At 48.7% G+C, this 23,687-nt stretch overlaps 1 protein-coding gene across 7 annotated transcripts in view; it reads right to left on the bottom strand.

The window, feature by feature from the left end:
* The window catches only part of NCOA1 (nuclear receptor coactivator 1), a 184,069-nt gene that overhangs the window by 80,559 nt on the left and 79,823 nt on the right, over positions 1–23,687 (bottom strand). For 5 of the 7 annotated variants that reach the window (XM_054064100.1, XM_054064098.1, XM_054064099.1 and 2 more), the window contains exon 3: positions 14,363–14,495. The exons of 1 other annotated variant lie outside the window; for it this stretch is intronic. In XM_054064100.1, coding sequence (XP_053920075.1) covers positions 14,363–14,371 — 9 coding nt within the window. In that variant the 5' untranslated portion in view covers positions 14,372–14,495. Of the gene's footprint in view, positions 1–9,099; positions 9,362–14,362; positions 14,496–23,687 lie in introns of those variants that run through there. One more of the 7 variants, XM_054064103.1, reaches the window with a different exon arrangement.

Consider the following 23,687-nt stretch of genomic DNA (forward strand, 5'->3'; position numbering starts at 1 on the left):
AGGATTATATCTCCATGTTATTAGGGATATATAGAACTTGATGATTTCACTTCTAAATACCTCAGCAGCTCCAAGGGACCATGAAGGCGCTTCCATGTGCTGTAACTTGGGAATCCAAATGCTGCTGCTTTTTTTATTAAAAACACCCTGACCCAGTGTGGGGTGTTGCATGGACACACCTTCGGTGTGAGACATCCATACCGACATGACTTCAGAGATCACCGTGCTGCCTATGAGCCCAGAGCTTGGGTTTTCAGCCCAGATCCAGAAAAACAATCCAAATCCTCTCCAACCAGCACATCCCTATTTAAACACATTACTAACTGCTGTCACAAAAGGCATTTTCAAGATCTCAGAAGACGCAAACCTCTATTTTCTCTTTCAAAAGGCCTTACCAACACACATAGGGCCACAAGCAGAAGGTTTTGCTCACCAGGATAGACCATTACTGTGGCCCTGATCGAAGCGAACAATCCATCAAAGCCAGCAAGTGCTTTGCCTTCACAATTAACGTCCCACCAGCACGTTAGGTACCATATCAGGGAGACAAGCTAAGTGCTGTGCTGCAGCTTTTTACATCTAAAAGAAAAGCCATTAGTATGAAAGAACGGATGAAAATCCCTGAATTGGGTTTCTTTTCTGTCCAAAGTCAATCTTTGGAAGGGCCAGAGAGGGAGATATTAAAGAAATAAAACCACACAGAAAGAAAAATGCAGCTTTAAAAATAAAGCATTAACAGCCAGCCTCTATCAAATGAAGCCAAACCCTTATGGAACCAACTCAACATCAGCATGGAGAAACTCCTCGACAACTGGATTACTGGTGTTAAAGAAACATCCTCAAGATTCCGCCAGCTCCATGATGACCCTCTACCCAAGTTTAGATGAAGCAGAACACCTGCCTTTCATCTGCATGGATTTCAGACCTCCACAAGACCATTTGGGACCTGAGGATCCCTTCCAAATGAAACCCTTCCAAAATTCTATGAATGTCAAGCAAGATGTTGGAAATAAATTTGTGCGAAATGCAGCAGTGACAGCAGCACTCATGCATATTTGGCCACGGTCAGCAGAGCATGGAGAATGACAGTTAGAGTTTAGATGACATTGGTAGCTATCTGTGCATTATTAGCTAAGGATTATACACAGCTGAGATCATCTTTGCAGCAGACAGAGAGCCACAACTGGTCCTATAAAAGTGGAATGAATGACAATGTGATTAAAGGGATTCATAAAAGAAAGATTAAAACAACAGCGCAGGTGTAGTTTGACCAAACTGCAGTGAAAAAGAGAAGCTGATGGAACTCAACAGGTCTGGATTGCATCCGACACCCTGCTCGCCGCATGGTCCCGATGTGATGCCTATGGTGGATGCAAAGAAGAGGGGAATTTCAAAAAACATGACCTGGTTTGATGAGTCTTGACTTGGAAGAGTAAGATCATCAAGGAGCTTCCCGAGGATGATGGTAGGAGAAGTAAAGGAGTTAATTAGACTAATTAGAGCCGAATCCCGTTTTGGGAAGAAGGGTTTATTCTCGCAGAGTAGTTTGCTCCAGAAACCAACCACTTCCCCACTGCCAGCAATGCCAACAGCAGAAGCCCAAGAAAACATCACCACAGCATCACCACCTCCACACCCATGACACATCCTGGCTGGGGAGCAGGAGCAGCTCCATGGCTGCCACCTTCTCTGCCGTCTTGGGTTACCACAGCCGACACCGAATCTGAAGAACTATGGTTTCATTGCCTTCAAATTTAAGCTTAGTTTGCCTTCTGCTACTCTGGAGCGAGGGGAGCCAGGAGCTGCTGCTGATGCCCAAGCAAGGCTCCAGAGAGCAGCTGCTTGCTTCTGCTCATTACAGACACTCTGGCATCCAGGAGCAGACAGAGCACAAAAAACAGGGGGTTCCTAGAAAGCTATCGAAAAGCAATGACAGAGAGTACTTTAGGAAATGGGTTTGTTTCCTTAATATTTATCACAGAATCATGTAATGGTTTTGGCTGGAGGGGACCTCAAAGCCCATCCAGTTCCAACCCCTCTGCCATGGGCAGGGACACCTCCCTTTGGATCAGATTGCTCAAAGCCCCATCCAACCTGGCCTTGAACACCTCCAGGAATGGGGCAGCCACCACTTCTCTGGGTGACCTGGGCCAGGGCCTCACCAGAAACAATTTCTTCCCAAGATCTCATCCAAATCTCTCCTCGTTCAACTGAAAACCGTTCCCCTCATCTTACCCCCGCTCCACTTGACCAAGAGCCCTCCCCAGCTTTCCTGGAGCTCCTTTAGTATTGGGAGGCTGCTATAAGGTCTCCTTCTCTTCTCCAGGCTGATGAAGCTCAACTCTCTTTATTTTCATTACAGAAATACCTGGAGGTCCTGAGCAAGACCAGGGACCAGTCACACATGGCCCTGTGGGGAGTATGTAGCAGCTGCTGCCTGAAAGGAAAACACACTGTACAGCAAAAGTGCCCCAGGACTGAGATGGGTAAATCTGAGCCATGAAGCAAGCCAGGACCTGCCTCTGAGACACCAACCAATATTCAAGTTGGGCTCAGGAATTAAACTCTGCGATCTAAACCCAAGCACAACACACCAGGACTTTCATATCCCTGCAGATACCACCTGTATGGGCTGCCAGGCTGCAGGGCTCCCATCCTCCAGCCACCGGCAGAGCCTTACCTGGCTCTCTAGAGTCCTCTTTGGGGTCCTTCCTTCTCTGCTTCGAAGGAGAGGTCGCAGTTATCCTACCACACGACAATGACAGGCCAAAGCAAAGCAGTTAGGGAAGGCATGAGGTGGACGAGCAGAATGAGGGGCAAAACACAAGGAGAGATCCCTGTTGACAAAGAATTAGGCAAACTGCAGGGAATGGCACCTCAAAAATGTCAATTATCTTTTTCCCCCATCTTCACTTATCTTCGTTTGTGCAGGGCTTAGATCTGAAACCACCTCCGTCCCTTCTCAGCTGGTATTTTAGACGAACCATATGGAGGAAAAGGGAAAAGAGAAAACCCCACCCAGCAACACGAGTGCGCAATGGAGGCAAAGCTGGAGCTTGTTGCATCATTATTAATCCCTTATTGCCATCGCTCCCAGCTGCAGCCAGCACCTTCAAAACCCGAGGATCCCGGCCCTGAGGTATTCACAGAGACAGTGCGATGTGAGATAATTAAAGAGGTAAATAAGGCAGTAGGGAATGCAGTGGAGAGGAGGGAAGGGGAAGAAAGACCCAGTTGACTTCAGCAGTTTTGCAGGTTACCCCTGTTCCACATTACAGTGTGTTGTACCCACAAACTGCTGGGCTCGTTCTTTTGGGAAGCCATCGGGTGTTGAAACCACTGAACCCCTCAGCACCAGCCTCCATCAGCCACTTCTTTCTTATTTAATGCTGCTGCCGAGTTGGGTGGTACCTTGGCTCTTCCAGCGCTGCCCAAACACCCCACAAACACCTTGTTTCTCTCCAGCCTCTGTCCCCTCAGGTGCAGTCAGCATCCCTGATCTCCCACAGAAGATTTAGCAGACAGCACAGAATCATAGAATCATGGAATGGTTTGGGTTGGAAGTGATCTTTAAAGCCTATCCAGTTCCAACCTCTCTGCCATGGGCAGGGACAGCTCCAATTGGATCAAGGGGTAACCTGGGCCACAGCACCCTCACAGGAAAACATTACTTCCTAAGATCTCATCTTTCAGCTTAAAACCAGCCCCCATCCTAACCCTGCACTCCCACAGAAGATTTAGCAGGCAGCATGGCTCAGAACTGCTCGAAGAGCTGCAAAGCAGTACCTCTACACCTTCTTGATGTCCCTTGTCCTTCTTGGACACTCTTTCTCTCCACATTCTGAAGTCACAACGTGACTCAGATCCCCCTCTGCTTGCACATCAGCCCCAGGACCACCGCTTTTGCTGTTTGTACTTTCCAGGTCTTAAAATACTAATGTGTAGTGAGAGGAAGAGGAAACTCAACCACAAATCCCATCCGTCTTTAAGAAACATCCACAAGCACCAGCCCCTATGAAACTCAGCCGATGGGAAATTGCTTCAGGAGCTGCCCGACAGAGGGATGGGTGCTTGCTTTGCAACAACGTGGGCAAAAATGGCTTAATCAGAGGATGACAGCAATGGGTAGAGATGTAAAATGCTGCTGGAAATCCCCCTGTGCAAGGACGAAACTCTACTGGACTACTGCTAATACCATGTTCATATTCGTGAGTGTTAACTCCTTTGGTGGTGGAGTCCCCATCCCTGAAGGTGTTTAAAAGACGGATAGACGAAGTGCTCTGGTTTAGTAGTAGACAGGTACGGTTGGACTCAAAGATCTCAAAGGTCTTTTCCAACCTAGCAATTCTATAATTCTACATCTGTGTGACAGTAGGAGACATGGGTAATCACTTGTGCCTAGGTGCCCTTCCAGGACCTCTGACCACAGATGTAGCACATGATCAGCAGAGAATTCCTATTGATTTCAGACACGTACGCACACACCACATCCCTCTTGTTCATGTGTGACTCCCACACAGGTCTGGAGAGCAGTGCAGATCGAATCGGCACGGGGAGGGATCCTAAGAGGTGCTGACAGCCACCTGGGTCACTGAAGAGCTTCAGGCAAGGCATGCCAGAAGATGACACCACACATCCCACTGATCATACTTGAAAAGAGGAATTCTTGATGCAGACACAGCCCTGCTCCAGTCCAGAGCTGGATCTCGCGAATCTGGAAACCACCGTGAGGTGAAAAAGGAGCTGAGGATGAACATGGGAAGCTCTCCCACCCATCCATCTGAGTGTCATCAAATCTTTTCTAAGGAGACAAACTTTCTCAGCCCACTCTGGATACCTGATCCTTGGCTTGCAAAAAGGCAGGAGCAGAGCAGGTTCGCCCCTAAGGAGCAGAAGAGGATGGGAGTGGTCAGAATCTCAGCAAACCCAAGGGCCATGATAGAACAGCATTCCACCTGGCAGAAACCTTGGCTACAGCCAGGACTAACCCCGTCACAGCCTCACACAACCCTTCCAGCCACCGGATCTGGGAGATAACACTGTATCTCATACCTTGAATCACAAATATTTTACTTTCATGGTTGAAAGCATCCACTTAATTACAAGCAGTCTTTATAATTAAGATTTCCAATCAATCCCCTCTCGCTGGCTACAGAGATCTTCCTTTTCTGGGAAAGGAATGAGAGAGCAAAGGGGCTGGAAGTCCCAGTGCCCTGTGGGGTTAAACTGGTCTGTGCAAGGAGACTGGGGTGAATTCAATGTTGGTCGCTAACTAAATCCCAGGATGATGGAGCAGTGCTTTGGGAAGGGGCTGAGCCTTGTGTGCAGGCAGGGATCATCACAAGGGGCAGCACTGTTGGAAATGACATCTTTTTTAAACTTACAGAGCTGCTCTCACAGCACAAAAGAAGCATGAAACGAGGTGGGATTGAGTCAAGAGCTTAAAGTTGGGGAGGGCTCTCTATCCCTCTATGAGGGGGAACAGTTTTAAGCTGCAAGAGGGGAGACTGAGATGAGATCTTAGAGAGAAATGTTTTCCTGTGAGAGTGGGGAGGCCCTGGCTCAGGTTGCCCAAAGAAATGGTGGCTGCCCCATTCCTGGAGGTATTGAAGGTCAGATTGGATGGGACTTCGAGCAACCTGATCCAATAGGAGTTGTCCTTGCCTATGGCAGAAGGTTGGAACTGGAGGAACTGGATAGGTTTTAAGGTCCCTCCCAGCCCCAACCATTCCACGATTCCACTAAAAACATTCTAAGGTCGTTGCACTCAGCATCGTAACCAACCTTTCCCTGACAAGCCAGGTAAAACACATTCAAAACAACTGTCAGCAAAAGCCTCTGGTAGACAAGGATGTTCCAGCATCACCTTCCCCCGAGTCCAATGTTAGAGACATAAATTGACTCAGAAGGGAAAAAAAAGGAGCAGAAATAACGGGATCACTCAGTGCCCTTTGCACAACCTTTGGATCCTGATGGCTTTTGCCAGGAAGAATAACCGAAGTCCAACTAATTAAGCAACGCATGTGCCCACAGTACAAAGTGGGAAAAATTTAAGCCTGGGAAGCAGCTGGGAAGAGCTTAGCTCCCAGCTCTGCTTCCAGCTGTCAAAGCATGAAGGAAAAGCTGATTTTTTTGTCCTTTCCCACATCTTTTCTCTGCTGGTGGCAGTATTGATAGTCACCCACAATGTCCCACCACCAGCAGCAAGCACAGAAAAGCCGGAGCACTGGGAGGCAGCACACATGGATGCCCTGTATTCCTGTTGGGAGTGGTGGGCTGGTGGTGCAGAAGCAACATCATCACTGATGGAGAAATTGGCAAGGCCATGACAAGCACAAGCCACAATGGACGCTCCACCTCAGACAGTATCAATGCAGATCCTGTGTCCTCTCACCATGGTCCGTATTTAAAGGGTGGCTACAAAGAAGATGGAGACTTCTCTTTTACAAGAAGTCACACGGAAGATGAGGAGTAAAGGGTACAAATTACTCCTGGGGAGATTCCAATTGGAAACATGAGGAAAATTGTTCACAATAAGAATAATCACTCCCTAGGGAAGTGGTGGATTCCCCAACGCTGGAGACTTTTATGATGCGGATGGACAGGGTGCTGGGTCGTCTTGTCTAGATTGTACTTTTGCCAAGAAGGGTTGGACCAGGAGATCCTTGAGTTCCCTTCCAACTTGGGATTCTGTGACTCTGTGGTTCCTATCAGCTACCAAGAAAATCACAAATCAATGAACCCAACCATCTGCATGCTTCACCCACCCGAGTCAAAGGTGACCTCTCCAAATATCCGAGATCATGCAGTTTTGTCCACTTGAGGGACAAAACAACTGTTTCTTTCCCTTGGGTTCCCACATGGGATCAACAACCACACCATAGTGTAGTCGTCCATCTCGTACCAGAGCTAGGTTAGGCTCAAGGAACTCAAAATTGTGGGAAAGCATGAATATTCTGACTGGTTGAATGGGGATGTGGAAGCACTAAAAAGAAAAAAGAGCTGAAGAAGGGCTACAAAATGACAGATGTTGATGGTACTCAGGTCAGCAGGTCCTCTAGATCTGCTTGCAGCATACTGAGAGACAAAACCCACCGGTTACATCCTGGTGAGCCACAGAGATGGCACAGAGTAGATGGACCAACCACCATCAGCTCCCCCAATGCATGAAGAGGCGCATGCAAACCCCTAGAACCCAGGAAGTATGAGAAGCACACAAGATGGCATTTCCATCCCACCTCCAGGATCCTGTGCTGACCTCCTAGACACATGCAGCTTCTGGCCAACACACATTTCCTTCCAATAAGAATGTGAGCGTGGATCCATGAAACCCAGTTTTGATTGGATTTCTTTCAAATTAAAATCACCTCCCCTTTCCAACCCAGACCATTCCATGATTCTATAATACCCAACACTTGGACCTTCTTCTTATGCTATTTAGTGAAGCATTTACATCATCAGGGACAAAAGAATGGGGGGAAAAAAAAGAAGGTAGAGCCAGGTTTGGAAATGAGGATTTGCTCATGCAATGAGAGGTGCAGCACTGCCTTTGGCTACAATTTATGCAGTGTTTTAAAGGTTTACATAAATCCCAAAAAATCTTCTCCATCACTCCAGCCTGTAACAGTGCTGCACATCCAAATCAAAGGCAACGCTGATGTCAGATTTCATAGAATCAGAGAATGGTTTGGTTTGGAATGGACCTTAAAGCCCATCCAGTTCCAACCCCTTGCCATGCGCAGGGAGACCTTCCACTGCCTCAGGTTGCTCCAAGCCCCATCCAGCCTGGCCTTAAACACCACCAGGGATGGGGCAATCATCACTTCCCTGGGAAACCGGGGCCAGGGCCTCCCCACCCCCACAGGGAAACATTTCTGCCTAAGATCTTGTATCAGTCTCCCCTCTTGCAGCTTCAAACCATTCCCCCTCGTCCTATCCCTGCTCTCCCTGCTCAAAAGACCCTCTCCAGGTTTCCTGGAGGCTCTTTCTGTACTGGAGGCTGCTCTAAGGTCTCCCTGGAGCCTTCTCTTCTCCAGGCTGAACAAGCCCAACTCTCTCAGCCTGTCCTCAGATGGGAGGAGCTCTAACCCTCGGATCATCTCTGTGGCCTCCTCTGGACTCACTCCAGCAGGTGGAAAGCCCTACACCACCTTCCCTCACACAGCAGGCTGGAGTCAACGCCTGTATTTCCATTCACCCCAGCAGCACTGAGGCAGTGGGGACTGCTGGCAGGGATGGTTCTGGACCCAAAAATAAGAGTTCAGGGCAGGAGAAACTGAAGCATCAAATCTCATGCAAGAGCCCTATGCCAACTTCAGAGAGGGTGAGCTTCTCCAAACCACACAAGGCTTTGCTAAAGCGAACCTACATGCATGTGAAATCATTAACTTCAGCGTCTGCTTTGGCTCTTCCATCAATGATTAACGAACATTAAGCAATCAGCATTTTTTTTCTTCTGACGAGGAATGCTTGTTAAAAAATAATGTCCCAAGTTTTGCAAGTTGCCAGGAGGATCTGTGCCAGATTTGCCCAGCTTAAACATTTACACATTGATTTTCAAGGTCACAGTTAGAATACGTCATTTGCTACTTCGCCCGGTTTCCTCCAAGCGCGTATTCAATGCTAAGCGCAATGGTACAGAGCCGCAAACAGCCTCAGCAAACTTCCATGTATAAAAGAAACACAAAGTAAAATGCCTAAGAAAATGCAGCCTCAGAAAATGCAAATATCATTCATTATCCAGATGCCGGCATTTCTTCGCGCTGTTGTTTAAGAGCTCAGTAAAGTGACAGCAATGGTTTACCCCCTGCCCTGTCTCAGTCAGGGAGCGCGGGCAGCTTGGCTTTGCAGATGCTCTATCACTCCACCTCAAATCCATCACCAAATCCACTCCCAAAACCATCCCCAAACTCACTCCCAAATCCACGAGCAAACCCATTTCCAAACCCATCCCCAAACTCGCTCCCAAATCCACAACCAAACCCACCCCCGAACCCGCTCCCAAATCCACTGCCTGCTGCCAAATCCATCCCCAAACCCTGTCCAAAACCTACCACCAGCCCTAGGGTGTCGGAGGGGGAAGGAGACTCAATCCCTTACCCGCTTGCTTCCCAGCTCCGCCGCTCTCCGTGCTGCCTGTGCACCCCCCCAATGACGAACATGCTGCCGTGAAGCTCGTCGGCTCCCACTCACTCCCGCACTCTCCCCCCATGCTTTTCCCAGCGCTTGGTGAGCCCTTCAGCACTCGCCGGCTCCTGGTGCTGCCATCGCAAGTGAAGGGACTCGCCACCAGCTTCTCCCACTCGCTTCCCGCACCGGCTGGTTGATAATGCAACCCAACGTGTGCTGCTGGCGCCGAGTGAGTGAGCGCCGCGGTCGGCGATGCCACCTGCCAGGCGGCTCCAACGGCACGGGAGGAGCAAGAGCAGCAGTGCTTGCAGCTTTGCTGTGCCTAGAAACACAACCGGTCCCATCTGAGGGCCTCTTTTCTTAAAATAAAACTACAAATCTCTTGAAATCAAAAGCAATTTTGCCCATTTCATATTCAGACCTGAGCCAGTTTTTGATCCATGCATCATCCCAGCTGCGCGCACCACAAATGGTATTAAACTCAGCCTTACAACTTCCTCTACATCACAGAAAAATCATAATTTCATGGGAGGAAAAGCTAATGTGCAAGAAAAATTACTTTACCCAAATCACCCCAGCCCTTCTTCACTTCCCACTCGTGACCGAGCCTGCGGCTGCTCCATAAAAAGGGGCATTTTTCCCTTAAAAGCAGCAGCTTTTTATTTTCCCACTTGGGAAAAAGGCTCCTCTGAATGGCAGCTGGGACTTACAGAGAGGTCACTATGGGATAAAACCATAGAATCATTTAATCATAGAATCACTGAGGTTGGAATAGCCCTCTAAGATCATCCAGTCCAACCGTCAGCCCAGCCCTACAGTGCCGACTAAACCATGTCCCCAAGTGCCACAGCCATGTGTGTTTTGAACCCCTCCGGGGACAGACACTCCACCACTGCCCCGGGCAGTCTCTGCCAGGGCGTCACAACCCTTTCCATGAAGGAATTTTCCCAAATATCCAAACTAAAACTCCCCCGGCACAACTTGAGCCCACTTCCTCTCATCCTATCACTTGTGATTTGGGGAAAAAGGTCAACACTCACTCACTACCTTCACTCCGAGTTCTGCCACAGGCTCCATATTGCCATGGGGGTTATTTTTCTGGAACAGCATAAGCAAAAGTAAGGAGGAGCCCTAAGGTGTTTGGGCTGTAAAACTACTCTTCTGATTCACATCGAAATACTTTTATTTTTGCCATGAGTGCAGCAGGAAAACTGGAAAGCTGGGGAGGGGCTCTTTGTCAGGGAGCACAAGGATAGGACGAGGTGGAACGGTTTTCAGCTGAAAGAGGGGAGATTGAGATGAGATCTTAGGAAGAAATGTTTTCCTGTGAGGGTGGGGAGGCTCTGTCCCAGGTTGCCCAGGGAAGCGGTGGCTGCCCCATCCCTGGTGGTGTTCAAGGCCAGGTTCGATGGGGCTTGGAGCAATCTGATCCAGTGGAAGTTGTCCCTGCCCATAGCAGGGGGTTGGAACTGGATGGGCTTTAAGGTTCCTTCCAACCCAAACTATTTCATGATTCTATGAACAATGCAGCACCCAGATAAAGACTCCATTTCATTACACCTACAGAATAGACCATGCTAAGGACCAAACCCCAAACACCTGCTCAGTCCCAACTTTCCGACTGTGTTATTTCAAAGCCCAGCGTTTTTTGGAGGAGATCCCTCCAGCTTTTCTGCTTTTTGCAATCTTGGAGGGTTTGGGAAGTACAGCATACAAATTAAAAACCAAATAACTGAGAAACATGGAAAGTTCTCAGAGTTTACCAACAGATTCCATCTCTTCAGCTGTTCATTTTTTTGAACTTAAGCAGCAAAAAAAAAAAATTCCCCTTGCCGGAATGGCTCGGCTCCAGCAAGGAATGTGATTCCAGCTGCTGTGTTAAACGGATGATTAATGGATGTCTTTGTCCTGGCTGGATCTGCCTTCCAGGAGGACATGGACGCTTGCCTGGCCCAGCTGCCCAATTCCACCTTCCGTGTGGTTTTCCCTCCACCTCTTCACCTTCAAGGAGACTCGAAACAGTTAGATGGGCAGAAGCTAACAGAATGCCAACATAAAAAGGGAAATAAACTCCATAAAACCCAGCTCTCCTAGGACAGAGTTAAATAAGACAAAGAACTTGGAACACAAAGAACCTGCACAAGCTGCAGAGCAGCCCAACATTCATTTCTTTGCCCGTTCTCCTGAGCATGGTGATTAATTAAGAAGGCTGCGGAACACAAGTGAGCGGAGGGGAGCTGATTCCCTGCCGGCAGCACTGAGCCCCAGCCTCGTGCATGGCTCATTCATCACCCAAACCGCTGGCAAACCTCAGCCAAGGGCGATGGCTGCTGTCCATGACCTGAACCCTACAGCCCTGGCCATGGCCAGGCAGCAACCGCAGCCTCTGCTGGCCTCCAGCCATGCCCACCAGAAAGAACCACCACGAGTAGGTTAATCTGCTTCCGAAGCTTCTGTTTTTCCAACATATTTGCTAGTAGAAACCAGAAACTAAGGGCTTTTCTACGTAAAATAAAATAGCTCCAAATGAGCTGGCAATCTGTGCTCGCAGCCCAGAAAGCCAAACCGTGTCCTGGTCTGCATCCAAAGCAGTGGGAACAGCAGGGCCAGGGAGGGGATTCTGCCCCTCTACTCCACTCCGGTGAAACCCCACCTGCAGCCCTGCATCCAGTTCTGGAGTCCTCAGCACAGGAAGGACATGGATCTGTTGGAGCGAGTCCAGAGGAGGCCACAAAGATGATCTGTGGACTGGAGCACCTCACATCTGAGGACAGGCTGAGAGAGCTGGGCTTGTTCAGCCCAGAGAAGAGGAGGCTGCGGAAAGACCTTCTAGCAGCCTCCCTGTACTGAAGGGTGCTGACAGAAAACCTAAGGAGGGGTCAGCCCAACCCCACTGTGTCTACTAAACCATGTCCCAAAGTGCCAGGGCCACATGGCTTTTGAACCTCTCCAGGGACGGGAACTAAACCACTGCCCTGGGCAGCCTCTGCCAGGGCTTCATCACTCTTTCAAGAAATTGCCCCTAATACCTAATCTAAAAAACTCCCCTGGTGACACTTGAGACCATTTCCTCTCGTTCTATCACTTGTTACTTGGGAGAAGCGACCAGCACTCACCTTGCATCACAGAATCACAGAATCACAGAATAGTTTGGGTTGGAAGGGACCTTACTGATCATCTATTTCCAACCCCCCTGCCACAGGCAGGGACAAGCCCACGTCCAGCTTGTCCAGGTCCCTCTGGATTACATCCCATCCTTCTGGCAACTGTACCATTCAGTGTGGCAACTGCACCACTCAGCTTGGTGTCATCTGCAAACTTGCTGAGGGTGCACTCAATCTTGCTATCTATATTATTGATGAACATACTAAACAGCACTGGTCCCAGTACGGACCTTTGAGGGACACCACTTGTCACGGATCTCCATCTAGACTTTGACCCACTGACCACTACTCTTTGAATACAACCATCTAACCAGTTTCTTATCCACCTTACCACCCACCCATCAAATCCATATCTCTCCAATTTAGAGAGAAGGATGTTGTGAGTGACTGTGTCAAAGGCTTTACAGAAGTCTAGATAGATCTCATCGGCCGGTTTACCCATATCCACTGCTGTGGTTACCCTATCACAGAAAGCCACCAAGTTGGTCAGACAGGACTTTGCCCCTGGTGAAGCCTTGCTGACTGCCATTAATCACCTCCCTGTCCTCCATGTGCTTCAGCGTAGCTTCTAGGAGGATTGGTTCCCTGATCTTCCCAGGCACAGAGGTGAGGCTGACATGTCGATAGTTCTCAGGGTCATCTTTTCTACCCTTTTTAAAAATGGGCACAACGTTACCCTTCTTCCAGTCACTGGGGACTTCTGCTGACTGCCATGACTTTTAAAGTATCATGGAGAGTGGCTTGGCAATCACATCTGCCAATTCCCTCAGGACTCTGGGATGCATCTCATCAGATCCCACGGACTTATGGTTCAGGTTCCTCAGGTGCTGGCGAACCTGATTCTCCTCTATTGTGGGAGGGGGTCTACCCCCTGGTCACCATCTTGCTGTTTCATGACCCAGGAGGGGCGAGGAGAGCCCCTGCTGAAGCCATGCTGACTGAGTGAAGACTGAGGCAAAAAAGTTAAGTACCTCAGCCTTCTCCTCATCTGTTGATACATGATTCCCATTTCCAGTCATCAGTGGGGGTACGTTCTCTTTGATCTTCCTCTTTTGATTAATGTACCTGTAAAAGCTCTTCTTGTTGGTCTTTACTTCCCTTGCCAAGTCCAGCTGCAGCTGCGCCTCGGCCTTCCTGACTTCATTCCTACACAACCAGGCAGCGCCTCTATACACGTCCCAGGTTCCCTGTCCCTGCTTGCACTGCCTGTGCAGTTCCTCCTTCTTTTTTAGTTTAACGAGCAAGTCTCAACTCAGCCATGTCAGTCTCTTCCCTCTCCTGCCCGATTTTCTACATATGGGGATTGAGCACTCTTGCGCCTTGTGGAAAGCTTCCTTAAATATTTTCCAGCTCTGTTCTGCAACCTTGTCTCGGAGGACCATGTCCCAGGGGGTCCTTCCTAGTAATTCCTTGAAGAGCTGGAAGTCTCCTTTCCTGAAATTTATTGTCCTGACTATGCTTCTCACCTGTCCCATATGCCCTCAGACCTTGAACTCCACCAGTGCATGAATGATCACTGCAGCCCAGGCTGCCACCAATCCTAACATCACTGATGAGTTTGCTTGTATTGGTGACCATAAGGTCCAGTACTGCTTCTCCTCGGGTGAGGGTCTCTATCAGCTGGACTAAGAAATTATCTCTGATGCACTCCACGAGTCTCCTGGATTGCCTACAGCTTGCCATGCTACTTCTCCAGCATATGTCTGGGTGGTTGAAGTCCCCAAGTAGGATGAGAGCTTGCGAGCGTGAAGCCTCCTGTAACTGGAGGAAGAAGGCTTCATCAGTTGTCTCTCCTTGATCGGGTGGCCTGTAGTGTACACCAACCACAAGGTAATGTTTCTGTTTACTTCAGTGCAAATGAGCAAACTTTAAATAAGAACTGAATCTAATTAAGCATGTCACGTTCCTTCAGGCATGCCAGCTACAGTGGTGAGCAAGATGCTTTTCTCAGCATCCATGCTATGAACTCCGACACACCAATGCACTGTTTAAAAGCCCAAAGTGCCTCCTAGCCCAGATGGTGGCTTTATTCAGCAAGAAACTGGTGACAAAGCAGAACTCAGACCAACCTTCCTCATCTCAGAGATGCTTTGGGGTTGCTGTCCCTCCTCTGCATCAGTAGCTCCGAGGCTTACAGAGGTGTCTATGGATACATGTGGCTGTTGCAAATTCACAGCAGCTAAAGCTTTGACAGTGAAACACCTAACAATGGAAAAAGGAGAACATGAAACTGTTAAAGCGAGTCCAGAGGAGGCCACAGAGATGACTCGAGGGCTGGAGCATCTCCCGTACAAGGACAGTCTGAGAAGAGTTGAGGTTGTTCAACCTGTAGAACCATTCCATGATTCTATGAAAACCTGTGCCAGCTCTGGGTAAGGGAAGGGTGAATTTTGCTGCTGCAACTGAAACTCAGACTGGAATTGCTAAGCGACAAAAACAAAAGATGTTCTTCCCAACGGATAGCATGTGCTGTATAAACTCCGCAGAGGCACAAGCTTGATTTTCAGCAGAAGTGCAAACTTACAGGGAAAAAAAGACTTAAAGCAGGTTTCTACTCTATAAATCCAAAAAATGCCCATGTCAGACGGGTTAAGGACACAGCAGACTCTGTGAATTTGGAGCGGGAAGCGAGGAATCCAAGCACAAAGCCAAACTTATACAAATCAGGGTACAACTGCAAAACCACAGCCATCAAAAAACTTCCTCTTCTTGTTTTGCCAAAGTGAGGGTTGGTCAGTGGGGAGGGTGATCCAGGGAATGCTCTTTAAAACAACATGGGATGCTTCCAAGCACTTGGTCTCCATAAAGAAAAGCTTGATATGAGCTGCAGGGGACAGGGGTGGGCACACAGAGAGGAACGGGGACATCATTTTCTCTCTTCTGCCTAGAAATGTATTTAGTCTGTAGCAATATTCACTAAATAATGCCTATATGCATTTTTATATATATATAAATCATTAGCATTTTATATTTTTATATATCTATCTGTGACAATTCCCTGCCCTGATGGAGTTATAACATCAGGGTAGGAGACACATAGTAAGGAAAAAGCTCCCAGAGTTTGTCATAGAATCACAGAATGGTTTGAGTTGGAATGGACCTTAAGGCTCATCCAGTTCCAACCCCCTGTCATGGGCCGAGACACCTCCCACTGGATCAGGTTGCTCCAAGCCCCATCGAACCTGGCCTTGAACACCTCCAGGGATGGGGCAGCCACCATTTCCCTGGACAACCTGGGCCAGGGCCTCACCGCCCACACAAGAAAACATTTCTTCCTAAGATCTCATCTCCATCTCCTCTGTTTCAGCTTAAAACCGTTCCCCTCATCCTATCCCTGCACTCCCTGATCAAGAGCCCCTCCCCAGCTTTCCTGGAGCCATTTGCAGTACTGGAAGCTGCTAGAAGGTCTCCCTAAAGTCTTCTCCAGGCTGAACAACCCCAGCTCTCTCAGCCTGTCCTCATAACAGAGGTGCTCCAGCCCTCAGATCATCTTTGTGGCCTCCTTTGGACTCACTCCAACAGATCCATGTTCTTCCTGTGCTGACAACTCAAGAACTTAACGCAGGGTTCGAGGTGAAGCTTCACCAGAGCACAGCAGAGGGGCAGAATCCCCTCTCTCGCCCTGCTGTTCCCACAGCTTTGGATACAGCCCAGATACCAAAATTGTGGGGTTGTCCCCAAACCCAAATGCCCAGCATCACACCCAGAGCCAGGCAGAACGTGAAGCATCCTTTTCCCCCCAGGGATTCACAGCTGCACTCTGCTGTCTCTCCCCACTTGTGTGTAACTGGGCTGGCTGCAGACCATGAGGATGTTGGAAGCAGTTGTGGTCTTGCTGCTATGGGGGCATTTGGGGAGATCTCCATACCTTCCGCCAAGGAGGGTGGAGGCTACAGACAAAGCAGAGATGTCCTCAAATGCCCTGTGCATGGCCCAACTTCAGTTTAAGTATTGAGGTGCTCATGGAATGCAGGGCTGCATCGGAAGCGGATGTGCTATGTAGGTAACGGAGCATTAGGAAGCACCCCTAAAGGAACGGAGCCCATTAAGACACCAGAGTGTGTGCTATTTGCCACCCTGTATGAGCAGAGACCACCACACTGGGTACTAATGGCATCACCCCAAAGTCCTCCTGTCTGATCCCTTCTGAATCAATCAAACACATCTTCCACCCTTGCTCTTTCAATGCCAGAAGGACATTGGGTTTCATACTTAGGGATACTTCCAACGTCAAAATGCTTCATAAACCCCACAAGTGCTCCACACAGACCCTCCTCTTGCCCAGGGAAGGATGGATACCTCCTCACTCATCTCACTGTAGTTTTAATGCTTCATAAGATGTTCCACAACAGGAATAATTAAGAACTGGTTATGAAAACAGCTGACTTCCCATGGAGCAGAGAGGTCCTCAGGGTTCAATTACACGACCAGAGAAAACAATCAAGAGACACCCTGGGTTCAGCCTTGCTTTTGAAAATGTCTTGGCTTTGTTATTCTTATCTAATTGTAACAGGTTAGGGAACCAACCTTAATTGCGAGCCAGCTGTGGTGTGCACAGCGGCACCAGTGCCTGCCGTGCCCGGCAACAAAACCAGGTCTGCAGAGCCTGGCCTATCCAGAGCATCCTGACTATTCCCAAACGGGGATGAACATCAAGAAGGGGTGTTATGGTTTGGAATTAAAGCTTTGATAATGAGAACATTGTTTTAACACAACGCTGCTTCCATCTCACTTCTCCTCAGGAAAACTTGCGGGAAAGGTGGGTTTAGGTTATCACTCAGCGTCAGGAACCACCAACTGGTTGGGCCCCTTGGTACAAAAAAGACACGGAGAGGCTGGAGCGCATCTGGAGAAGGGAAGCGGAGCTGGGGGAGGGTCTGGAGCCCATGGGTTCTGCGGAGACGCTAAGGCACCCAGAACTAGATACTCTGGAGAAAAATATGATTCTATGAAATAATTCCAGTCTGACCACTCACATGCTCAGAAACCCACAGCATGTACAGCATCCTCAACATGCATGCAGGACAGATCCCAGCTGGCCTCCACCAAGGCACACAGCAGTCTCATGTCAAACCATGCACTTCATGGGCAGTCCTGGAGGCAAGCACTGTGCAGGAAGCTCTCCTCCAGCCTCCCGTGCTGGAGAGAGCACCCATCTCTAAAAGTGAAGAGAAATCAAGGCCAGCCTACACCCATCCATCACTACAAGGACGTAAAGAACCTAGCCTGCTCTACTATGAATTATTCTCAAAGGAATAGACATGCTCCCATCATCATCTCTGTGCTGCCATCAGCAGCAGTTAGAGCCAAATTATACACCACGAGCACAGCAATTTGATCAAATAGCTGCATTAGAGAAGAGCGGACCCTGAGATCGCTGAAGGCAGCATCTGCAAAAAGGGACTGAACTCACAGGCAATGTTTAAATCCTTAACAAGGATCCCAATCTCATTATGTTGGAAAGATTCAAATGCACGCAAGCTTTACCTTTTCATCTGGGCACAAAAAAAGAAGCCACGAGCATTTTTTAGTATCACGCTGAGGGCTGAATCTCCACCTGGCAAAGCACAAAAGGAGGGTGGACAAATAAAAACTGCAAGGACAAGAGGCTTATGTGGAAGTATGGACACAGCAGGGACCGGAAACTACTTTTCGACCGAAATCCTGCTGCTCGGCAAAGCCTTTGCTCTCAAAGAGGCTACCAGTGACTTCCAAACCCCAGTAGGCGCCTGAGTCATTGCATCTCGGGGGTGGGATCAGGATGGTGTGGCAGGGGGTTGCTCAGGAGACAAAACAGCAACAAAACAGCTCCTGCTGCCCTGTTTCACAGATTCATGGAATGGTTTGGGTTTGAAGAGATCTTAAAGCCCATCCAGTTCCAAACTGGGCAGGGACACCTCCCACTGGATCAGGTTGCCCCAAGGCCCATCCAACCTGGCTTTCAACACTCACAGGGATGGGGCAGCCACCACTTCTCTGGGCAACCTGAGCCAAGGCCTCCCCACCCTCAAAGGAAAACATTTCTTCCTAAGATCTCATCTCAGTCTCCCCTCTTTCAGCTTAAAACTGTTCCCCCTCATCCTATCCCTGCACTCCTTGATCAAAAGCCCCTCCCCAACTTTCAGCAGCACTTCTGCACCCTGAGGGTGGTGAGATGCTGGAACAGACTGCCTAAAGAAGTCACGGACGCCCAATCACAGGAATTCTTCAGTGCCAGGTTGGATGGGCACTTTAAGCAACCTGATCTAGTGGAAGATCACAGAAACACAGAATCATTAATGTTGGAAAAGACCTCTAAGACCATCCAGGCCAACTATCAGCCCAACACCATCATACCTACTAAACCATGTCCCCAAGTGCCAAAGACACACAGTTTTTTAACACCTCCAAGGATGGCGACTCCACCACTGCCAGGGCTTCACCACTCTTTCCATAGACATTTTTCCTAATATCCAATCTAAACCTTCCCTGACACAACCTGAGGCCGTTCCCTCTCATTCTATCACTTGTTACTTGGGAGAAGAGACCAGCACCCACCTGACTCCAAAGACCTTTCAGGTCCTTACGTGATGTCCCTATCCATAGGAACAGGGTGGGATTAGGAGATCTTCAAACTGAATGGGCTTTAAGGTCTCTTCCAACCCAAACTATTTCCTAATTCTGTGATTCTCTGTCCCTGCTCTTCCTGCACATCAGCCCAGCCAGAACTGTGTCCTCATGGCCTTCACTCACCTCTCGCTGCCCACGAACACCAGGAACCATGTTCACACCACACATGTTGGAACAACATGACCATGTGAGAGGCGGAAGAAAACATTTGCTTTGAAATCTCCCTCGATACTCAACACTGCAAAAGCCTTTCTGGTGATGATGGTGAGAATCCCTTGGAAAAGCACCTCCCAAGGGATCCATGCAATGCTCTGGGCATTAATCTTAATCTCTCTTAAACTTAAACTCTCCAGAATTTGATACCTGCTCACAGAACAGGCCCTGCAACATTTCCCCCCCCCCTCCCCCGGTTGAGCAAGATTGCTCAGGGGCCAACTCTGCTGGCAAAGGAGGAAACTGGAATGAGGAGCGCAGGCAAGGTGTTCCCTGTGGCCAGCGTGGGTAGTTGGAACACATCCCCAAGTCTCCAAAGCTTGGAGAAGAAAGGTTCAGGCTGTGTTTTCACACCTACATATGAAAGGACTGGTCATGAGGATGGTTACATAAGAGCAGAGCTGTTCCCAGCCCCATGACCTTGAGAGCATTCCCTATGTGGTCCTCAGACGATGAATGACTCTCCCTAAAGATAATCACACAGCCACAACAACCATGGCTTGGAAGCCATTTTCCCCAAACCATGTTTCACATCACAGAGGAGATTGTTACAATCGCAGCATCCACAAGAGTGAAAATAAAGATACACTTGGAGTCGCACAAGGCTCAGATTCCTCAGGAAGGCAGGGAATGAGTGACTATGGCTGCCCTATCCCTGGAGGTGTTCAAGGCCAGGTTGGATGACACTCTGAGAAACCTGATCTAGTGGAAGATGTCCCTGCCTGTGGCAGGGGGTTAGAACTGCATGGCTCCATTCCTCTTCTCCGGATGTGCACCAGCCCCCTAGTGTCTTTCTTGGAGTAATGGGTGGCCTCATCAGCATCAACTGCAGGGGGATGATCTCTTCCCTACTCCTGCTGGCCACACCATGGCTGATCCAAGCCAGGATGCTGTTGGCCTTCTTGGTCACCTGGGCCACTGTTGGCTCAAGTTCAGCTCCTGTCCACCAGCAACCCCAGGGCCTTTTCTGCTCGGTAGCTCTCTAGCAACAATTCCTCAAACATGGAGCGCTGCATGGGGTTGTTGTGAACAAAGCGCAGGAACTAGCACTTGACCCAACACAGGCCACTTTCTGCCCCTAAAAATGCAATATACAGGTAATGTCACCAAGGACTGGTGTTGGCCAAGCTGTAAGCCCTGTGGCAAATCCCAGGCCAGTTGCCTTTCTTGCTGCTGTTGTAGGAGGACACCGTGAAAGGCATTTCTTTCCACAAAGGAAGAGACCTGCATTTCTGAATGTTCTCCAGCATGAGGAGGTTGTCAGAAATGTACTCAATAAGCAAGAAAATAAAACCAAAACCCAGCAAAACAGGAATTCTGCTTCATGGAAACTACACAAGAGCACACCAGTGCCATGCAAGTAGAGGATAACCTGTATGAGCATGGAGATTCACCAGGCTCACCGGCACAGGGCAGGGGAGAAGAACGGGTTGCAGAACTTGTTACACATCATCTGAGTGCTTCACACTGCTGCTATGCTGCTGGTGACCCTTCACCTGCTCCAGGGCCCTCACCCTTCCCCCGGTGTCACTGAGCCTCCTTCCCTCCCCATGGTGGCACTAAAAATAGCATGGAGAACTTGCAGAACCCCAACCAGATGCAACCCATTGCATCACTTGTCTACAGAGATTCGTTAAGCAGCCTGCTCCCATAATCATGATCCCAGCACAACCCTGCGGGTCCCTTGGAGGCAACTTTTGCCATGTGCAGTGGATTGTCCACCTCACTATAGGGCTGGTTTTAGTAATGGTTAAATTGCTGCTTACTTGGTGCCAAACCCCTCCACAGGCGACACATGGCTCCAGCCAATGTTTGATTAAATGCAGCTCTGTGTCCTTACAAAAGAATTTCAGGAGCCCTCTGCCGGCATGGTGGATAATCAATTACGGCGCTGTTCCGTACATCCTGAAATATTCAAAGCTTGTGTCCTAATTAAATAGTTTATTCAAGCAAAACCTGAAATTACACTGGGCAATTATGTACCAAATTAAACAGCTTTACACTGTAATCAATATCCCGAAATGCATGGCCCAGGTTGCCCAGAGAAGTGGTGTCTGCCCCATCCCTGGAGGTGTTCAAGGCCAGGTTGGATGGGGCTTTGAGAACCTTATCCAGTGGGAGGTGTCCCTGCCCATGGCAGGGGGTTGGAACTGGATGGACTTTAAGGTCTCTTCCCACCCAAACCGTTCCATGATCCTGTAAGATAACTGGTGATGCTGTGGCACCATAGAGCGAATGCCAAATAAAATTCCCATCCATCAGAGAGAGATTTACAATTCATAATGAAGCTAATTCTTCATAAGAGGTTCAAAACCACACCAGATGATGCTCCTGGGAATGTGGCACCTTCCTTCGCTAATGGAAATGAAGTTACTGAAAACATCCCTATGAGAAGCTGCAGATTGCTACAGCTACATTTGGTTTGGGAAGTGCAGCAATGTCCTTTGGCTGGGTCCTGGTAGGGGAACTCACTTCACAAAGACTTCATAATTGCATAGCAAAATGAGTTATAAACCACTAATTATATAAAAAACCTCACGCTGATAACTCATACAGAAATACATAAACTTGGGTAACAATAAGATGTAAATACATTAACTCATTGTTATAGACAATTATAAAGTGTTGCAGACTAAATAGAAACGTAAATGCACAGAATAGTTTGGGTTGGTAAAGACTTTCTCCTGAGAAAACCTGGAGGTTGCTCTGCCTGCAATGAAGCTGCAGGGAGGACTTGGCTTCCCTGAACCTCAAAGGAAACATCTGAAAATCATAGAATCATAGAGTGGTTTTGGTTGGAAAGGACCTTAAAGCCCATCCAGTTGACTCTCCCTTATCATGGGCAGGGACACTTCCCACTGCACCAGGTTGCTCAAAGTCCCATCCAACATGGCCTTGAACACCTCCAGGGATGGGGCAGCCACCACTTCTCTGGGCAACCTGGGCCAGTTCAAAATAAGTTGAACAGGCTGTTTTAAAATGCTCTGCAGACCGAATAAAGGCCATTACAGCACAGAACTCCATGCCAGCCACCTTCTGGCTCATGACCATTCATCACAAAACATGAGGACAACTTAAAATTAGGATGGAGAGACCAGGGAGAGGCTACGGGAGAGGAAATAAATGTGGATCATGATGGAAAGCAGCCATCTCACATACAAACACAGCATTCTGGGAAAGTATGAATGAAGCAGAAATCCTCTCTGATTCAAATAAAACTCTCCTATTCTGATTATGGACTTCGAGAGTAGAAAACACAGGAAGAAGACTTGGGCTCCTTGCCCAGGATCAAGTCCTGCCAGTGGTAAAGCCCATTTCTGACCCTGTAATGTAATCCCTAGATAACATCTGACTCCCTATACAACTGTACTCAGCAATATCCTGCTTTAAATGCCACTCTGCTAGGAACAAGAATCACCAGCATACTCACAGGCATCCTATAAACGCTCCAAGAATGAAAATTAATCACAGCAGGAAGGAAAAACTTACCAGTTTAATGTAGCATTAATTACTGCTGCTTGTGACCAAGAAGGAACTTCACTGACAAGCAGAACTGCTCCAGCTTGGCAGGAGCATGACAGCAGTGCTCTTGGATGCTGCCCTGAGGAGCAGCAGGTAGGGGTTACATCCCCAGCTGAGTGATTGCCAAGCACCACCTGCATCTCCTGAACCCCACACAGAGATGCCCAGATTCCCAACCTCCAAAGAAGGCTGTTTATGCTTTGAACAAACATTCAGCAACAAATTGAAAGCATCCTTACTTCGTGACCCACATGAAAAGGCAGGACTGCAGCCTCAAGTCTACCCTTAGAATCATCGAAACAATGGTTTGGATGAGAAGGAACGTTTAAAGCCCATCCAGTCCAATCCCTGCAGATAAAAGGGAAACCTCTCACTGGATCAGGCTGTTCAGAGACCCATCCAGCCTGGCCCTCAACACCTCCAGGGATGGGGCAGCCATCACTTCTCTAGGCAACTTGGGTCAGTGACTCACCATCCTGAGAATAAACAATCTCTTCCTTCTATCTCATCTGAATCTCTCTTATTTCAGCTTTCCCTTCACCCTGTCCCTGCACTCCCTGATCAAGAGCCCCTCCCCAGCCTTCCTGTAAGCCCTTTCAGTGCTGGGAGGCTGCTCTAAGGTCCCACTGGAGCCTTGTCTTCTCCAGGCTAAACAACTCTAGTCCTCTCATCCTGTCTTGACAGCAGAGATTTTCACGCTCTCTGACCATCTGTGTGGCTCTAAAATGTGCCCTCTTCTATCCCCTCAAGAAGATCTTCACCACCAGTTGCAATGTGCTCTGGTGCTCCATGGTGAAGTGCAAGCTCAATGCATGACCACCTCGGGTTATTATCCCACTGTTCATATTAGACCTGCCACTACCGACACTGTTTTTACTGCTCTACTCAGAAATGCAGGCACACAGAGCAAATATTACATCAGCAAGCACAGCACGGGCAAGAATGGGCTCCTCCTTTTGCCAGGCTCTCTGGTGCCGTCATTCCAGTGGCACCAGCTGGAGGTTACATGGGATAACAGCATGGTGCCCTCGTCACATTTTCCTTTAGGTT

The sequence above is a fragment of the Cuculus canorus genome, chromosome 3, assembly GCF_017976375.1.
Source record: "Cuculus canorus isolate bCucCan1 chromosome 3, bCucCan1.pri, whole genome shotgun sequence".
NCBI classification, from domain to species: domain Eukaryota; kingdom Metazoa; phylum Chordata; class Aves; order Cuculiformes; family Cuculidae; genus Cuculus; species Cuculus canorus.